This window comes from Podarcis erhardii, assembly GCF_964252035.2.
Source record: "Podarcis erhardii genome assembly, chromosome: 4".
In the NCBI taxonomy this organism is placed as follows: Eukaryota; Metazoa; Chordata; class Lepidosauria; order Squamata; family Lacertidae; genus Podarcis; species Podarcis erhardii.
Window position 1 is genome coordinate 80,568,740 of NC_138508.1, and position 19,208 is coordinate 80,587,947.

Below are 19,208 nucleotides of genomic sequence, written 5' to 3' on the forward strand. Positions count from 1 at the left end.
GTTTTACAGTGGTGCCCCGCAAGACGAATGCCTCGCAAGACGAAAAACCCGCTAGACGAAAGGGTTTTCCGTTTTGGAGGCACTTTGCAAAACGAATTTCCCTATGGGCTTGCTTCGCAAGACGAAATGTCTTGCGAGTTTTTCCGACTTTCCCCCCCTTCCCCCCCTTTTCCTAAGCCGCTAAGCCGCTTATCCGCTAAGCTGATAAGCTGCTAAAAGCCGCTAAAAGCCGCTAAACCGCTAATAGCGCTAATCCGCTAAGCCGTCAATGGGCTTGCTTCTCAAGACGAAAAAACCGCTAGACGAAGAGAATCGCGGAACGGATTCTTTTCGTCTTGCGAGGCACCACTGTATTTCCTTTTTACTGGATCATGCTACATGCACGCATACATGAACAGTGTCCTATCTCTCAGTCTCCTGGAGTCGCTTTAATAATGAGACAGAGGGGGCGCCTAAATTCAACTACCTCTGCCTGTTATGGTGCCATCTGTTTCTCCCTTCTATGGAGATTGTTGATCACTATAGTAAATAAATCTCACTTCAGTGTTTTAATAAACTTCCCGTGGCAGACCATGTTCTTTGGATGAAAGGTGGTAAAGGTAATTAGGTCCAGTCGTGGCCGACTTTGGGGTTGCGGCGCTCATCTCACTTTATTGGCTGCGGGAGCCGGCATACAGCTTCCGGGTCATGTAGCAAGCATGACTAAGCCGTTTCTGGCGAACCAAGCAGCGCACGGAAACGCCGTTTAACTTCCCGCTGGAGCGGTATCTATTTATCTACTTGCACTTTGACGTGCTTTCGAACTGCTGGTTGGCAGGAGCAGGGACCGAGCAACGGGAGCTCACCCCGTTGCGGGGATTTGAACCGCCGACCTTCTGATCAGCAAGCCCTAGGCTCTGTGGTTTAACCCACAGTGCCACCCGCGTCCCATGAAGGGTGGTATACAACTTTAATTAATCACCATCATCATAAGTCCTCCAGGGAAAAACTTTCAAAGGGCTGACTTTCTACAGTAGGTGATCTGACCATGACAAGGGACTGAAGTTAATACCCGCCCACTTCCAGATTACCCTCTTCCAGGTAAACAATCCAGTGTGGCCTGCCACATGTGCTTGGACCAGTGATATGTTGTGGTAGCCCATGGTTTTCATGAATTCCTGCCACGGACTTAGTGGGCCCAAAACCTGCAGTCTTCAAACACCACCTCTAAGACCAGCTGAGGAAGGGAAAGTGCTGCTGGGCAGCGAAGCAGGATGCCAATATAAGCCTTGATGCACGCTGTCCTTTCTGTGGAGACATTTTTAGAATTCCCTCTCTGCTTGCAGGCCTTACTGCTGCAGAATGTTGAAGGGCAGATTATGGGCTTCAGTCTTCTAGGGTATTTTTCATATGATGACAGACTAGAGCCACCACATTCTTGGTTTGTTAATGGTTTATCTCTTCTGTGTGACACACCCAGATCAGAGACATTTATTCCTTATCCTATTTTTAGCAAGCCTTTTAAAAGAAACAAAATTGTAGTTTCTTCTGAGCATGCAGGCCATAAATGTGTTCTGTTGCAGCCTAGATTATACGCTTTACATAGTTGAGGCTATTCACTTGTGTGCCAAAAATTCTACCTTTTACTTTTTTGCTTAATGTAGTTTTGCTTAATGAATGTTAGGTTTTAAAATGTCACAAGATCTTCTTTGTGGTTGAAAGACTGTTTCTCAACAGTAGTGTGTCCTGTCTTTTCCTTCTTTTCAGTGGTTACCTATTTAAAGTTATAGAGTTTGTACACACACACACACACACACACACACGGATAGATTGATAGATATAAATATAGATATGGCAGCAACAAATCCAGCCTACTTTTCAGTTATCTTATGGTGTTAAAGAGGAAGCTGCCTATGCAAAGGAAACTGATGACAAATGTTCATAAAACTTATTTTATCTCTACTTTATGCCAGTATAGCATATATTTCTGTAACCTACCCCCCTACCCCCATTTTTATTTGCCCTGACACATACTACTTTATACATAATTGAACTTTTCTCTGGATATCTGTCTTTTGAAGACTGGGTTGGGGGGAAACTGCCACCAGCTTTTGGATGCTTGAGAAATGCAAGTTCTTTCATGTACATCAATACAGAGATATGTTAAATGAAGGGGAAAGTAATTCAGTTCAAGTTAATTGTGCACTTTTCGGGTCTAGCTTAACTCTGCATTGCACAATATCGGTTCAACTAAAATAGTGGGTGTGATGCATTTTCTTAATATTACACAAATATGTATATTGTTGGAACGCTTGGGAACTTTTGTCATGGGATGCTGTGAAAGCCAGTGGCACTCCCACCAAGAGCCTGTTGCAGTTGACTCTTTGGAGGTCACTGGCAAGGTCCCTGTCTTTTTCAATGCATGCCTTAGTTTAGAGTACCAGCCAAAGCTGGAAAAAGGCACAAGTTGGCCCCTGTACATCTAAGCAAGGGTACCAGATGACAGTTGGTACCTTGGTTCTCGAACTCAATCCGTTCTGGAAGTCCGTTTGACTTCCAAAATGTTTGCAAAGCAAGGCACGGCTTCTGGTTGGCTGATTGGCTCTGGAAACAACAGCGACAGCTGAAATGGATGTTCGGCTTCCAAAAAAACATTCGCAAACCGGAACACTTACTTCTGGGTTTGCAGCGTTCAGGAGCCAATTTGTTCAGGAGCCAAGCCATTTGGGAACCAAGGTACCACTGTATTACTGTTTTTACTTTCGTTGTGGCTGGTTATATACTATGCCAGTCATGTAGAATTTAGAAAGCCATCTACTACTAAAAGGCAGCCAGCTGGGAAAAAATAAACAGCTTCAGGCTCTTGATTGATCCCTGTCATTTTGCCTTTTTTTTTTGTCTGCTAAAAGGGGGGTCAACCTTAATAAATGGGATCATTCTGAAACAGCAGAACTAAGCTATCTTTCCCCTTTTCTACAGGGGGTTGTCTTGTCATGGGAGAAGACCCAATATCACCTGGTGGCTTCAGATTATCCCTTGAGGTGGTGACGTGGTGAAACAACTGTAGGGTTTCAGCATTGAGATTGGTTTTCTGACTGTTGTGACATGCCTTGGAGATTGTGGCTAACCGCCTCCTTTCTATCCTACAAAGTCTAGTCTGAGCCAGGAGTTAGCGAGTCCCAATCTGTTATGTGTCTGTATGATGCACTAAAGTGTTTAAATGCCTTGTCACCATATGTCCATGAGGCAAACACACACTCACACCCTGCCTCATGGAGGTTTTGTTCCCAGTTAGCACTCCAGCTGCCACCTGCATCCACTACCAGGCCACATAATTTGTTTTAAATATTGAATTTATATTGTTGCAACCCATGCTGGGACCTGATGGTGAAAGGTAGGTGATAACTTTAACTATACCTAGTTAATTGTGGAACACTAGAAAAGGTAAACAGTTTATCAGTGCATATACTAAGCTGTGCAGGCTTTTAAAAATCCAGGTTATCATATCTGAAGGAGACAATGAACTAGCAAAAGGAACTAAGCAATTATCCCAGGATCGCCTGTTATTGAAGTGTTAATTAAAGCGACACTGTGTGCCTCTGAAATATATAGAAAGAACTTTAAAACAGTAGCAGAAAGAACTACTAAAATGTGGTGAGGGAGCCAAATTAGATACAATTTCAGAAATTCTCGTTTTGAGACTGCCATTTTCATTTCCGCACTGTAAGCAGTTGACCTTCACAGTTGTGGGACACCCCTTTGGGAACATGAGGAAAAAATTTGCTAAGGGATTGGAAATAAATGTCCAGTGCAGCCATAAACCATAACTGTAGTTTATTTTTAATTGTGATTAAGCATGATGGGTTGTATTCAGTGATGTTTTATAAAGAAGAGACCTGTTGAAATTAATGGACATAACTTAGTCATGCTCATTCATTTCCACGAGTCTACTCTTGAGTAAAATTTTCTCAATACCACCCTATGTATGTATTTGGTATATTAACCAATATAGAAAATTCTTAAAACATGTCTGCACAGGACCACAGATTCATATAAAGTTCATATTTAAAATCAACTTTCATGTCACGATTTCCTTCGAGGTCTGAATCGGATTTCTGATTTGTCGGTGTAACTATCTGACTTGAAAAAAGGAATTGAATCAGTGACACCATCCTACGAAGCCTCCGTCTTCCCATGGTTCAAACTCAGTTTATTGGCCCTCGCCCAGTCCACCATTGCATTAAGGCACCTGTCCAGAGCTTGCTCAGCCTCTCCTGGTTCAGTTGTTATGGAGGAAATAGAGCTACATGTTGCCAATTTACCGATGGCACCATGCTCCAAAACTCCTAATGACCATTGTGCAAATAGCTTTATATAAATATTTTTTAAAAGCACAGGGGGACAAAATGTTGCCCCAAAGAACCCCATAGCGCAAGTGCCAGGGGGTTGAAGAGTCACTCCCCCAATGCTACTCTATTGGGTCAACCACATGGGGAGGAATGGAACTGCTGTAGAACAGTTCCTCCGATACCAATACCATTCGGATACCATGATCAAAAGCTGCTGAGAGCAGCAGGGTTACACTCTCCTTGTCACTCTCCCAATACAGGACACCTGTCAGGGTAACCAAAGCCAGTTCGGCCCCCAAACCAGGCCTTGAACCCCAACTGAAGTGGATCCAGATACTCAGTATCTTCCAGAAACACCACCACTCAGTTACAGAACGATGAGAGATACAAGCCAAGAATTTGGTTTGCATATGTAACCAAAGTAAAGCAAAACGAAAGGAAATCAAACCTGAAAAGAACAAACAAGTTGGGATAAATACACTTTTGCGGTAGGTTAAATATTATTTGTTAAATAGTATTTATGCCAAATTGCTGTTTGTCCTTTGCATATTTAACTAGCCATGCCTTCATATCATATTGTGTTGATGACCTCTAGACCAGCCCCCCCTCCCCCGCCACAATTCCTAAAGTGTCACTGAGAATGACTTCAAACTTGGTAAACCAGTGGGAAGATTTGATCATAATCAGTTGGAAGCTGCCCAGAGTGGCTGGGGAAACCCAGCCAGATGGGCGGGGTATAAATAATAAATTATTATTATTATTTTATTATTATTATTATTATTATTATTATTATTATTATTATTATTATCTTCCTCCTTGCATGCTTGTTTTGACTGTCCAGTGCTGAGCTTACACATCTCCCCCTGCCAAGCCCAACACAGAGAGAACACCCTCCTCTCACCATTATATCTAGGCATGGGAGGTTCAGGTGTTTCCTCTACCATAGGAGAGCATGCATTTCTTCTGCATGCTTTCAATGCCTCTTTTAGCCCAAAGCAAAGATTAATTGATAAACAAAATTGTTTTGCTTTGCTTTGTTTTAAAAATACTTTATATGCTGACCTTCAGTTTGTTTCTGTGCATTTACAGCTTGCCATTCACTGAGCAGTCCATTAACGCATAAAATTTCTTAATGCCTGCTAAACCCATCAGTTAAACTGTACCAAACAGCAACAAAAAGCTAGCAAAAGGAATCAGGAGAGAGATTCTGTGCTCATCCTCTGCTGCCCCAAAGTCCTAGGCAAAAAGATGCTTCTTGACTTGTGGCTGAAATGTACAGTGGTACCTTGGGTTACAGACGCTTCAGGTTACAGACGCTTCAGGTTACAGACTCCGCTAACCCATAAATAATACCTCGGGTTAAGAACTTTGCTTCAGGATGAGAACAAAAATCGCGCAGCTGCGGTGTGGCAGCAGCAGCGGGAGACCCCATTAGCTAAAGTGGTGCTTCAGGTTAAGAACAGTTTCAGGTTAAGAACGGACCTCCAGAATGAATTAAGTTCTTAACCCAAGGTTTCACTGTATACAGTGATGAGGGGAGGCATGCCTTGGAAGGGCGGGCATTCCACAACATGGGCCCACCATAGAGAAAGCGCTGTCTTGAACCACAGCCCCACAAACTTTACATGCATGCATTTTGACTTTTGTCCCTCTTTAAAAACAAAAGTAACACACACACCCCCGCCCAATCTGAATTGAAATGTTCTGTTCTAATAGCCTTAGTGGTAAACAATTTACTTCCTGACTACAAAGAGTTAAGGAGGGAAAGAGTAAGTAAACACATTCATGTTTCACTTAGAGATAAATGAACATTTGTGAAGCAAAACAATCTTAGCATTTGGCTTTCATCACATTCAATATACTATCGGATGAATCAGTCTTGGTTGGAGTTCATTTCTCGGATCAAGACTCATGTGATATTTCGTCTCTCGCAGAGTTCAGATTAGTCACTTTTGGGGGGAATGTTGCCTTAAAAATGCATCATGCTGTGCGTTATTTGGTCTTTGATTTACAGTATGTGTTGAGTTTCTATGGCTGCTGTTTTCAGGCAGAGGAAAAACTATGCTTAGTTGTAAGAATTTGGAACACTATTTAGTTGCTCTTTGCATGATAATATCCTTTTTATGTTTTTATATTTGATAAGTGGAATGTTTTGCCTTCGTGCACATGAACCTTCATTCCATATCACTATTTTTAAAGCTCTCCTAATATGTAGCATAAATATTAGTGTTCCCTAGTTGTTTTTGTCACCATAGTACATATAGGAAAGACTATAGAAGAGCAAAGCAGTGGGTCTACGTATAGCCTACATATATTTACTTGGAAGACCCATATTATTCACCAGGACTTGCTCACAAGTAAGTGTGCATAGAATTGGAGCTTCAGACATGAACCACTGTCCTCATCAAGTGTATACAAGCAAACTGGCAACCATTAGAAGTTGAAAAATACCTCCAGTTCGTTGTCTCTTCACATTCAGCCTGTGGACAACACAAACAGAAATGTATACTTTGGATGAATTCCGTGGGTGGGGATGGTTAAAAAACTGGTTTCTAAAACAAAGTCAACTTCTATCACTAGCCAATGCCTGAAAAACCTTCTGTTGCAAGGAGGTCATTCCAACATTGGATTCAAGCAGAATGAAGCTGGGATTTAAGTTCTTAGAGGTGTGCCTTTAAAAATAAATAAATGAAACTGATAATGACCCCATATTTCTTGCAGCAGTTGTGTTTGCTGCAGGAGCTAGAGTCCAGTCATCATTCTTGAGATGGCACTGTACAAACTTGTTACACAGGGCCCCTCCCACACATGATCCCATCCCTTAAGTACAATACCATTACTCATGGAAGAAAGAGCTTTATTTTTAATTCTGAAATAACACCAAGGCCCATTTGGAAGCTTTTTTGCCATGTACAAAACACACACTTGGGCACCAGGTACACAGACACAGGGAAATAATTTTCCATAAATATCCCCAAGAATGACTTCAAACCAGCTGTCATGATAAACTACGATTGTGACATAGAGACTCTGTGGTTAAAATAAATGAGAGCCCACCACCATACTTTTGGGAAAGGCCAGCCTTTGATTCCACTTCCTTCAAATATGCCGCCATTTGGTTTCTGTTTAGTTACTGAAGGCTAGATCCATAGAACTGCCCGTTCAGGCTATTGCAACTATTTCCAGATAATCTGGTAATTTGAAATGGCAGTAGCCTGTTGGGTACCAAACATTTTGGCAAATCCTGTGCAATCCAAACCTGCCAGTCTGGAAGGAAACTTGTACAGTGGAACCTCCATTTTTTAACGTAAACCGTTCTGGAAGACTGTTTGGCTTCTGAAACGTTTGAAAACCGAGGATCGATGGACTGGCTGCAAAGTAAATGCGGGGAAAAAGAAAAACGCACCTTGGAAGCTGTTTGACTTTTGAGGAACCTTCAAAAACTGGAGCACTTATTTCCAGATTTTCGCTGTTCAGGAGCCAAAACATTCGAGAACAGAGCTGTTTGAGTTCCGAGGTTTGACTGTCTGTGATAAACCTATCCCATGGGAAACACTGTGAAGGTTGTGTACATTTCAAAGCCACAAATATAAGAATTTGCTTTATTCTGTTTTAAAACCAAAACACCTCAGTCCTTCTGTTGTTCTCTTTTGTTCTGAATGGCTTTGAACTTGCCTGCTAGCTTTTGAATGAAAGGAGTGATGTCTCTTAGCATTTTGGCAGCGCCCTATACTTATGAGAAAATATATCTTATTTGGGTCAATACAGTCTGATTTTTGCCTGTCCTGATTATGTAGTTCATTTATCCATGACAAAGCAGTTCATTGGCAGAGAAGCAGCTATCTCCTCTGAGAGTGGGCCATTGAATGCAGGACAGCTTAAGTGGTAAAATTATTAGAGTACGAAATGAAAAATTAGCCAGAACTGCTGAATATCCAGATTAATTCTATTCTGCCTTCCAACAGCATTTGTACCATATAGTATTTTATGGTGCAATTCGGTTTTTTGCTAAAGTGAGATTTCATGACGTTGCATTTCATAATTTACAACAAATTTGATATTCAGATGTTTGTTTATACTTTAGGTTCTGTAAAATTCATGCACACTTTTATTGTAAATATAACAAAAGCTGAAATGTTAGTTGGATGCATATAAGTGTCTTGTAGGAAAAAATAATGGTATCCACTAAAGCAGTTTACTGCTATGAAGATGTTTACACATTGTTGCAGTAACTTTAATAAGAGTTTAAATGATGTGAATAGCAGAAGAAAAGAAAAAAACATCAAAATTATGAATGTCATTAACATTCAGAATGAAATTTCCTTTTGCATCTAGAAAGCTGCTGTAATAATGAGGAAAGTAAGTATATTGTTGGGTTTGGATGTGAGAAACTCATAAGTGGATCTGGGCAAGTCAACGTTCAACTTTATCAGCTGTTACAAAAATAAAATCGACATTGCATTTCTTGAAGAGTGGGTGGGGCAAAAGATACTTTATTTAAAAAAAATACTCCACAAAGGAGATGTATTTGGTTGGTATATGGAACAATGGAGAATAGCAATGGACACTTATTCCATAGTCAGGGAACTATGAATTCCTGGAGTTGGTCCTGTTCAGTTCAATAGCATTTATTTCTGAATAGGCATGCATGTGATTGCATTGTTAATCTTACAGTATATAGGTCTTTATATGCAAGATTACATGCTTTTTTCCCCAGGAGGGCCAAGTTGCCTGAAGTAATTTATTGATATCTTACAAGACTAGTCATATGTTGGCTTCCTGTTATGTCTTATAAGCTTTTCACTTATGTTCTTTTCATACGATGAAAGCAGCCACTGGAGAGGAGAGATCATAAATTGTTACATGTGTACAGTGGTACCTCAGGTTACATACGCTTCAGGTTACATACGCTTCAGGTTACAGACACCGCTAACCCAGAAATAGTACCTTGGGTTAAGAACTTTGCTTCAGGATAAGAACAGAAATTGTATTCCGGTGGCGTGGCGGCAGCGGGAGGCCCCATTAGCTAAAGTGGTGCTTCAGGTTAAGAACAGTTTCATGTTAAGAACGGACCTCCAGAACGAATTAAGTACTTAACCCGAGGTACCACTGTATGGACATCCCCCCGCCCCATACATCTAGTCTGGGAGTCAGTTATCAGGTAAGAACTACCGTATTTTTCGCTCTATAAGACGCACCAGACCACAAGACGCACCTAGTTTTTGGAGGAGGAAAACAAGAAAAAAAATATTCTGAATCTCAGAAGCCAGAACAGCAAGAGGGATCGCTGCACAGCGAAAGCAGCAATCCCTTTTACTGTTCTGGCTTCTGGGATAGCTGCGCAGCTTGCATTCGCTCCATAAGACGCACACATATTTCCCTTTACTTTTTAGGAGGGAAAAAGTGAGTCTTCTAGAGCAAAAAATACGGCATGTTCAAAGTTTCACTAAGCAATGGAGTCCCACCCACATGGGTGCTATGAGTTTTGTGCAGTTGGCACTATGAAATGATGCCTCTCTGGCCCACACAGACTTTACAAAACTCTATCCACATTAAATGATGTGATCAGCGATGAGCTAGACTGTTTGCCCAGTGTAGCTTTAGCTATAGCAGTAGTTCCTGCCACCACCGAATGACTTCCCTCACTGTGGTACAGATGTGTTTGTTTATACCACTTGCCTTCTCTTCATAAAGAGAAGAAGCTCAAAGCTGATGCTTTAGCAGATAATTGAGAAGAAGCAAGCAAAGGATTTGTATGGCTCTCTTAACGTCTAGCTTTTGCCATACACATATATGGGTACTTCCTTTTAGCAGGGTTTGCTAACTTAGGCCTGCTATTTTTAAGGGAAATTGGCAAAAGGGACGCTGCCAGTATGTACGGATTTTCCCGGACATTTTGCTGATTTCCACCCAGACACTGCTTTGGAGTGCAGTATTCCGGGTACGTCTGAGAAATTCCTGATGTAAGGCAACCCTAGCTAACTAAACTGCGGGATTTTATTTTATTTTTAAACAAAAGCAATTTAACAATTAGTAACATAATAACTCCTGGTGTTCACTTGCTTTTCACTTTTGTGGTATTTTCTGTTAGAGAAAAGGCTCTAACTCTGAGAGCATGAAGTGTTCAATTCAAACATCTCTGAGCAGATTTGGAAATTACAGCCACCGCTAAAACTTTTACCAGGTGGGATGCGTAATTAGCAAGAGAAGAATTGCTGGCAGGGGCCACATTTTACAGCTTTTGTCATGTCTAGGAAGTCTTCCTGATTCTTGACTTGTAGTTTCCTGTCAGTGTATGGCTTCATAAGTTCACATTCTTACTCTTACACCCTTTGATGATTTGGTGATTTTGTAGCTACTGTCTTAGAGCAGGTGTTGCTAAATTTGATGTGAACTCAGGAATGTGGAGGTTGCTGCTCTGCTCAGAATCCCATTAAGGAAATGATTTCCCACACACACACCTCTGCTGTGCGTGTTCTAAAATGGGCAGCTTTACTTACACAGGTCTCAGAGCCCAGTGCATATGCAGTTGCTGTTCCTGTACATGAGGAACCTCCATTGGACGCCAAAAAGAAGTCATTGTGTTCAAAGCAATGTGCTGAAATTTATAGCTTCATGCAGTTGTGGATAGGAGCTTGGCATCTCAGAGGCTGATATCCTCTGAGAGTTATAGGAAGGCAATCACATGATTTTGACTTCTTTATCTTTCCTATACCTCAGAAAGAGAATACTGGACTAGATGGGATTCTTGTTCTCATGCAGCTACGCTGTATTTCTGATCACCATCCTCTTATAAATGACAGTTTGGGGATCTAGGACTATAGTCAGAAATTTTTGAATGCCTGCAGTTTGGATCTATGTCAAATTTAGGCATGCATTAGTAGATGCTTAAGTTTCCTGTCTCAAACCGTTCATCTAAAAATAACTTTAACATGGTCACATTTAATTCCAAAAGAGGAAACCTCTAGGGGGAAGAAGCAGGTTAGTTAAAAGGAAGTTGGAAGGGAGGATCCAATCTCTTCTGGATCTTGAACATCATTTAAAACCACTATAATAAAAGCTTAGCTGGAATGCACAACACAGATTAGGAAATGCACAGCCAACTTCAAGAGGATGCCAGCGTGGTTATTACGCTAAGTCAGAGAAACCATAAAATGGCAAGACAGCGTATGACATTTATTGTGGGCTCAAATAAGTCATTAGCAGTGCAATCCTATGCATGTCTACTGAAAAGTAATCTCTATTGAATTAAATGGTGCTTACTCCAGATAGGAGTGTATATGAGATGTGGAGACCCTTCATCCCTCCTAGATGTGCCTGAACTACAACTTCCATAATCCCTGATATTGGCTTGCTGGGGCTGATCCAAGTTGTGATTCACTTGCACCTGGTGTATACAATTGCAGCCTTAAGCTTTCAAGCATCATCATCATCATCATCATCATCATCCGTATCCTTGCTTAAGGATATCTGCTGCCTGGTACCCAAAAGCTACTTCTGATCTTCTGGAGCATTGGGCACCAAGCATGCTATTGCTGGATTCATAAGCTTGGTGTAAAGAATGTCAGAGTGAAATCAGTTTTCTTGTGAATACCCACAAACACAAGTTTCTCTCTTCCCCTGGCTGTTTTGGTTGTTGCACCAGGATTGTTGTGTTTTTTTACAGAACTCTAAATGCTCTCTTGTGGAGACCTAGTTAAAGCATACTCTGCTTTTTGTTTTTAACTAATTATATGACTTTAATTGTTTTGCTTTTGTTGTATTTTTCTTGTAAACCACTCCAACCCTTTTAAACAGAAAAAAATAGGGTGTAGATATCAAACAAAGTAAACTAGACCATGTCTCTTGTGTCCGATGGGGCTTATTCCCAGATAAAAGTGCACTCTTTGTCTTTTAGCATCCATAACAGCTAATCTTAAAGTAGTGCAAAATGTGAGAGATGCCCATCTCATCTTAGACTAGGCAATCAGATAATACAAGAGGGAAAATGTTCTCACTCAGCCCAGAGCTTTAAAGTACTGAAATTAGCATCTGTAAAAAAGCCTTCAAGCTGAGACCACGATAATGCATGATTAGGAAAGCTTAATATATGTGTATCTATCTGTTCGCATAAAAATGAACTGAGAAGATTTTCACAAGCTTTAATGCTATGCGTGTAATTAACACGCTCCACTTTTTAAATAACTGCTGCCAAGCACTGCTGTGAAACTTCTAACAAGAACATCTGACCGAAATAGAAAATGAGATCACAGTTCCATGCTGTTAGATGTCGATATCAAGAACAGTGGAAATGCTAAAATGGCATACAAGCTGTGAAAGAGTAGTTTGGAATGATATTTATTGGTCTGGCTTGGTGGTGGAAATGAAAGAACAGCGGAGGCTTTTAAGCCCCATGCAGTTTTTTAGGCAATGCCGATGACAGGTTAAAAATAGGGGGCTGGGGAGCCAAGTTGTTTAACTGGTTCACGTATGTCTGAACTTGGATAGCAAAGGAGCTCCATTAGAGGAGACCACGAGAAGCAGTATTTCATTTCATTTACTAGGAATACGATGCTGTTACATTAGGCGATTGTACTTCTTGAGCAGCCCAGAGTTCACCCCCCACCCCCTTACTTGCCTTTGCTTCCTTTGGGCCAATTCCCAACTGCACATGCAGGAAACATTAAGTCAGAATTGAAAGGAAAACCCACTGCGGCTTGCCACAGAAAACAAAACGAAGAGATAATGCACATGTGCTTCATTTTAAAATAAATCTATGCATGTTGGCTTTAATGTTGCTTTGGTTCACATCCTATGTAATGCTGTCCGGTCCCAGTTCTTTTTTGTTTCATTCCAGGAGGTGTACCTTTGCAAGTAAAATACAATTGGCTGTGATCATGGGCGTAGCCAGGATTTTTGCTAGGTGGTGCAGGCCTTTTGTTGGAGGGGAGCAGAACCTCAGTTAGCGATGTATTTTTATTTATTTTTTTGATGGGGGGGCAGCTGCCCCTCCCTGTCCCCTCCCCCCTTGGCTGTCCATGGCTGTCATATTAAAATGGTGGTTCATTTTAATAAGAGTTGTGATTAAAATTAGTGCATTTCCTTAACTGGGATTATCTCTGGTGGTTTATTTCTAGATATTAAATAGAGCAAAAATCCTTAATGTGTGTGAATGGATGCATGTGCGCGCACACACACACACACACACACACACACAGCCTCTAACTGTTGAAAGGCAGGCAGTATTAGGTTTCTAAATCAGGTCATGCACACAGCCATCTGCATACTGATTCGGCAGCCAGAACCCTAGATTTTCAACTGACCTGTTCCTAATGTGAGCATTGCCTGCCAGCACCTTGTTATGTAGTGAAGTAGATTAAATTATGAGGTTTAGTGTGTGGCTTCCGCCACACAGGGGTTTGTCTTTCATGCCTTCCTATGACACACATAAAAATCCAACTCCTTGCCCGCTATTCATAAAAAAATGATTTATAAGGAGAATTCACTTCTTGGATATCTATTCTATGATTCTCTTCCTCCCTCCCCCTTCCCTGAATTACACTCCATCCATCCCGGGATAGGATATGAACCCAGGCTTTTAAATGGAGCCGGAAGTTGGTGAGCTCCTGTTGCTCAGTCCCAGCTCCTGCCAACCTAGCAGTTCGAAAACACCCCCAAAAGTGCAAGTAGATGAATAGGTACCGCTCCAGCGGGGAGGTAAACGGTGTTTCTGTGTGCTGCTCTGGTTTCGGTTTTTCATTGCGCTAGAAGGGGCTTAGTCAAGCTGGCCATATGACCCGGAAAAACTGTGTGCGGACAAACACCGGCTCCCTCGGCCTGTAAAGCGAGATGAGCACCTGAACCCCAGAGTCGTCTGTGACTGGGCTTAACTGTCAGGGGTCCCTTTACCTTTTAAGAACATTTAAGCACATGCCTTTCCCTCGCTTGTAAGGAACTTGCTTGTGTGTTGCAGTTGTGTCACAGGGGTTTAGTCAATTGATTGATTGTGCTTTTATATCACTCCATTGTGATGTCTCTGACAGGGTCCTAAAGTCCTCCTTCCTTTTTCCCGAAACCTAGTCAGTTCTTTCCCAAGTTTGGGAAAGGGGTTGGAAGGCTCTAGGGTCCAGCCAGAGCCTTGCTTCTCCTTCCCAAAGACTGGTGCCTCAGCTGGCTTTGGGAAGGTGGGTTTGGGCAGAGAGGTGGGGTCAGATCTTTGCCTTGCCCCCTGAGCATGCAACAAAGCCATGTGCAACCTGTGGGTTCCATGTCAAAGTACTCTTGTGGCTCCACTTGGTACGAAAAGTTGGGCCGCTCTGCCATAGGTTTTTTGTTTTTTTACAAGTGCACACAGGTTCTGTGGCAGATAAGTTGATGTGAAAGGCATTCACCAACACTAGGGCACTGGTTTCAAATTTTCTAGAGCACCTGAGGCAACGTCTATGCAGTTCACGCTGCATGGCGAGACGGTCTTATTAATGGCGGCGGTCTCCAGGATTTCAGAGCATCACTGTAAAATAATCCATGGAAACTGGAAATGGTTTGAGCATTCAAGAATATCTCACTGAAGAACTGACAAATTCCCACACATTACTGAAAAGACTGTCTCGTTTTTCAAGATGACGTGGTACTTCCTTTTTTATGCACTCATTTGTTAGAAAGTTAATCTCTTTCTTTTACTAATGTTCTGGTTTCAGGCTTGCGATGAAAAGCGTGAAAGCATTCACCTGACATAGGCCTTTTGAATTGACTCATTCAAATGTTTTGGGGAATAGGATGGAAACGTATTCTCAAAACAGTTAAGCAAATGCAAGCCCTATGTGGGCATTCGGGTTACTCGCATGTAAACATCAGTGCAAGAGGGGAGCAAGCTCTAGTCTGTCACCCTCATCCCATGTTACAACTCTCCTGGAATTTGAGGGTAAACATTGAAGCAGGGAACCTCCTCTACTTGTGGCAATTCCCCATGCAATCCAAAACCCTGACTGGGGAAAAGAGGTGTGCTGGAGGAGGCGGGGCTTGGCAGCATGCCCATAAAGGTAAAGGGACCCCTGACCATTAGGTCCAGTTGTGGCCGACTCTGGGGTTGCGGCGCTCATCTCGCTTTATTGGCCAAGGGAGCTGGCGTACAGCTTCCGGGAAATGTAGCCAGCATGACTAAGCCGCTTCTGGCAAACCAGAGCAGCGCACGGAAACACCGTTTACCTTCCCGCTGGAGGGGTACCTATTTATCTACTTGCACTTTGACGTGCTTTCGAACTGCTAGGTTGGCAGGAGCAGGGACCGAGCAACAGGAGCTCACCCCGTCACGGGGATTCGAACCGCCGACCTTCTGATCGGCAAGTCCTAGGCTCTGTGGTTTAACCCACAGTGCCACCCGCGCCCCTATGTTTACTTACATGTGAGTAAAAAGAACACTCAAATAGGACTTACAGTCTTGGGTAGAACCTAAAAGGAATGGTATTAGGAGGTATTAGCTCAAGAATTGCAAGATAGATAGTTTCTCATTAAAATTCAAGCCAGATACATTTTCCCCACCTTGCCTACAGCAGGTATTGTGCATAGTTAGGTAGTATCGCTTGACTTATTTGGGCCTATTGTCGTAGTTATCGGCTGCTGTTGCTAGTCTCTCTCCAGTTCCTTCCTCCAGTTCCGTTGAAACTGGGTGGTGATGCATAGAGTGGATCCATGCCTGCCATCTCAATGATTCCAATTGGAGACCTGAATCCTAACACATTCAGACGTGGTTGCAAATAAGATTCACCCATCCGCTCACAAACTGCTATCCCCTGGTATCTTATCAGGAGAGAGTGTTCTGGGTTTTGTGTGTCACTTGATGATAATCTCTCTCTCTACTGCAGAAACACAATAAAACATAGAGCTCTTGCTTCTGGAAATCCTCAAGGGAGCCGAAAAGGCTTCTCCTTGGAAGAAAACCATTTGCAAGTTTTAAGGGGTGAAAGGGAAAGTTGAATTCGTTTTCTAACGGGCTTCTGACTTCTACTGCACCAAACTGATTAGTGGACCCTTTCTGACATGGAAGCTGGTGCGCTATGGCTCCTTGTTCTTGTGGAGGCAAAATGGCACCAGCCCTATGAAACGTGGGACAAATCCACGTTTTTACACTTTTTCCTGTGGCAGGAGTGGTTGATGCTGCTTTGAGAAGCTGCTGCACTGTGGAACACTCCTAGATGGTGTGCGCTGAGACTTGCAAAGGAGTGTGGTTTTGTCGGTTCAGATAGCTTAGTATTGGCAGTTGTCAAAAGTAACGGTTTAGGGCGGTAGCTGGTGCAGTTGTTATTTTTTAAAACTTTTTTTATTCAAAATTAAAACAAAACATATTATTCAGAAACATATCATCCTTATTTTCCCCCACATTTCCCCCCCAACCCCCCCGACTTCCCTCAGTTCCAGTCTTTGGTTTCTCTAAGAATGCTGTTTTCTGCATGTTACACAGTTGTATAGATCCTCAAACTATTTAGCTGATTATTATCAATAAAAAGTTTGTGAATGTTTATTCAAAGCCAGCCAAGGAGTCCAGTTTGCTTTGTTGCGTCTTCAAATACTTTGTAAAGGGTTCCCATTCATCTTTAAAGTCGCAGTTATCCTTGTCTCGTAGCTTATATGTCAGTTTTGCCAGTTCTGCATAGTCCATCAATTTTTGCTGCCATGATTCTTTAGTTGGGGTTTCTTCAGGCTTCCATCCTTGTGCTATTAGAACTCTCGCGGCCGTTGTCGCATACATGAAGATGCTTTTCAGCTTTTTCAGCTGGTGCAGTTTTAAGAATGAGATGGCATTTTAAAATTACATGCTCAGTATTCTATGTTCCCAGTCAAATGTGATTTTACCGTGTGTGTGTGTGTGTGTGTGTGTGTGTGTGTGTACCTTCTCTGTCTCACTATGCACCTAATACAGTGCATATCTCCACATGGATACTTGATAAAAAAAGAGGCTCACTTCTTTCCACCTTTGTATGCTTTGTCATCTGTGAAGGGGAGGGGACACAATAGAGCCTTAGATAATGTTTGAACTGGTCAGAGATTGTGTGTGTGTGTGTGTGTGTGTGTGTGTGTGTGAAGTGAGTACAGTAAGTACTTACGCAGGGGTTATGTTCTGGGGATCGCTCCAAATTCGCATAAATAGTGGTACCTCGGGTTACATACACTTCAGGTTACATACACTTCAGGTTACAGACTCCGCTAACCCAGAAATAGTGCTTCAGGTTAAGAACTTTGCTTCAGGATAAGAACAGAAATCGTGCTCTGGCGGCGCGGCGGCAGCAGGAGGCCCCGTTAGCTAAAGTGGTGCTTCAGGTTAAGAACCGTTTCAGGTTAAGAACGGACCACCGGAACGAATTAAGTACTTAACCCGAGGTACCACTGTAGTCAAAGTCCATTGGGTTCAATGGTGGGTGGAGTTGCCAAAGTCTTCCCTCAATGCCCACTTCCTTTAAATTTTATTTTATTTTATTTTTTAAATTGCCAAGCATGTAAAGCTGAATGTATGGAAGGTAAAAGTGCGTAACTTGTGGGTTTACTGTACTCCACTCCTACCAATGTTGTTACCTCTTCAGGGGTTTTAGACAAGAGGCCAAACCCAAGTCCCCATTGTAATCCCATAGCTGAACCACAATACTAGGTATTTCAAATGTATATTTAAAAGGAGTAAAAGCCTGAAAAGTTCTCGGGTATATGCAATAGAAGCATCTCCTTTAGGTGATGATTGCCTCCCAGCTTCCGCAAGTGGGACAACATTTTAAGAATTCCAAAATTTAACCATGCATTGTTTCTCCAAATACATTTCCCTAATTCTTTTCCTCTTCTTCTTTTTAGGAGAAGCTAAAAATCTTCCTACATATCCAGGGCCAAACAAGATGAGGGATTGCTACTGTACTGTAAACCTGGACCAGGAAGAGGTTTTCAGGACCAAAATAGTGGAGAAATCACTATGGTAACAACATTTATTTTGAATTTAAAAGTATCCTAGCAGTTTTCTACTGTACATTTATTTGGAGTTCAAGATATCTTATTTTGCTTTCTAGAGAAGAGCTGCATCAAGCTTCTGTCACTTGTATAAATTGCCCAGTAGTATCTCAGAATCCTGGCATCTTGTATTTTTCCTTGTAAAGACACACATACAAAATGTTATTTTCTGTAGAAAACCCATTTGGTAGGGCTGAACTAGATGTATAGAACCCGGTTATACAGAATTTTGCATCATGGGGTGGGGGGAGCTTGTTTGTGTGTCACAAGTTCCCCTTTACAAATGTGTCCCCCCACCCAAAGTGTGGATTGTGGGTATTGGGAGGGGGGCTGCCAGAGACATGACAAAGGGAAGTGTAGTCGAGTGGTTACGGTTTCACTTTTTCTGTCGAAAAACCATGAAACTTGCAAGTAAATGCTTCAGGTTTTTTCAGAGCACTCCTATAGTTGTCTACTCAGAGGTAAGTCCAGCTGAGTTCAGTGAATCTTATTCCCATGTATATGGGTGTAGGAGTGAATCCTTAACTCTCTTGTCAATTGAATCCTTCTCTCTTGCTCAGAGGATGAAGCTCCACGTATTTTTACATTTCAAAGATCATTAAAATGGCCCACAGGAGGGTTTATTGTCTTCATTGACGTCACTTTGCTGGACTAATCCAATAACCCTTTCCTATTGAGAAAATAAGTCCTTTGAGGGTGGAGGGAAGAGGGGGGGCGGAATGTTATTTTTAGACATTCCTATAACATTAAACTGGTGCGTTGTAGCTTCTCTGCAATCATGATGTGCTTATTTCTAGCAAAAGCCCGTTTAGCTCTCAAGATGTGATCAGGGAATGTTTTCTCTCCCCCTGCCCCCCCCCCCAAAGCATCATGTCTTTCTCTCTAGCATACCCTTTCCTAATAACTTAGCGAGGGCAG

General features: G+C 42.1%; 1 protein-coding gene across 1 annotated transcript in view; it reads left to right on the forward strand.

Annotated features, from left to right (window-relative positions):
- The window catches only part of RASA3 (RAS p21 protein activator 3), a 126,807-nt gene that overhangs the window by 28,414 nt on the left and 79,185 nt on the right, over positions 1 to 19,208 (forward strand). Inside the window, exon 2 of the mRNA XM_081858081.1 lies at positions 18,141 to 18,258. Within this exon, the coding sequence (XP_081714207.1) occupies positions 18,141 to 18,258 (118 nt within the window). The remainder of the gene's footprint in view (positions 1 to 18,140; positions 18,259 to 19,208) is intronic.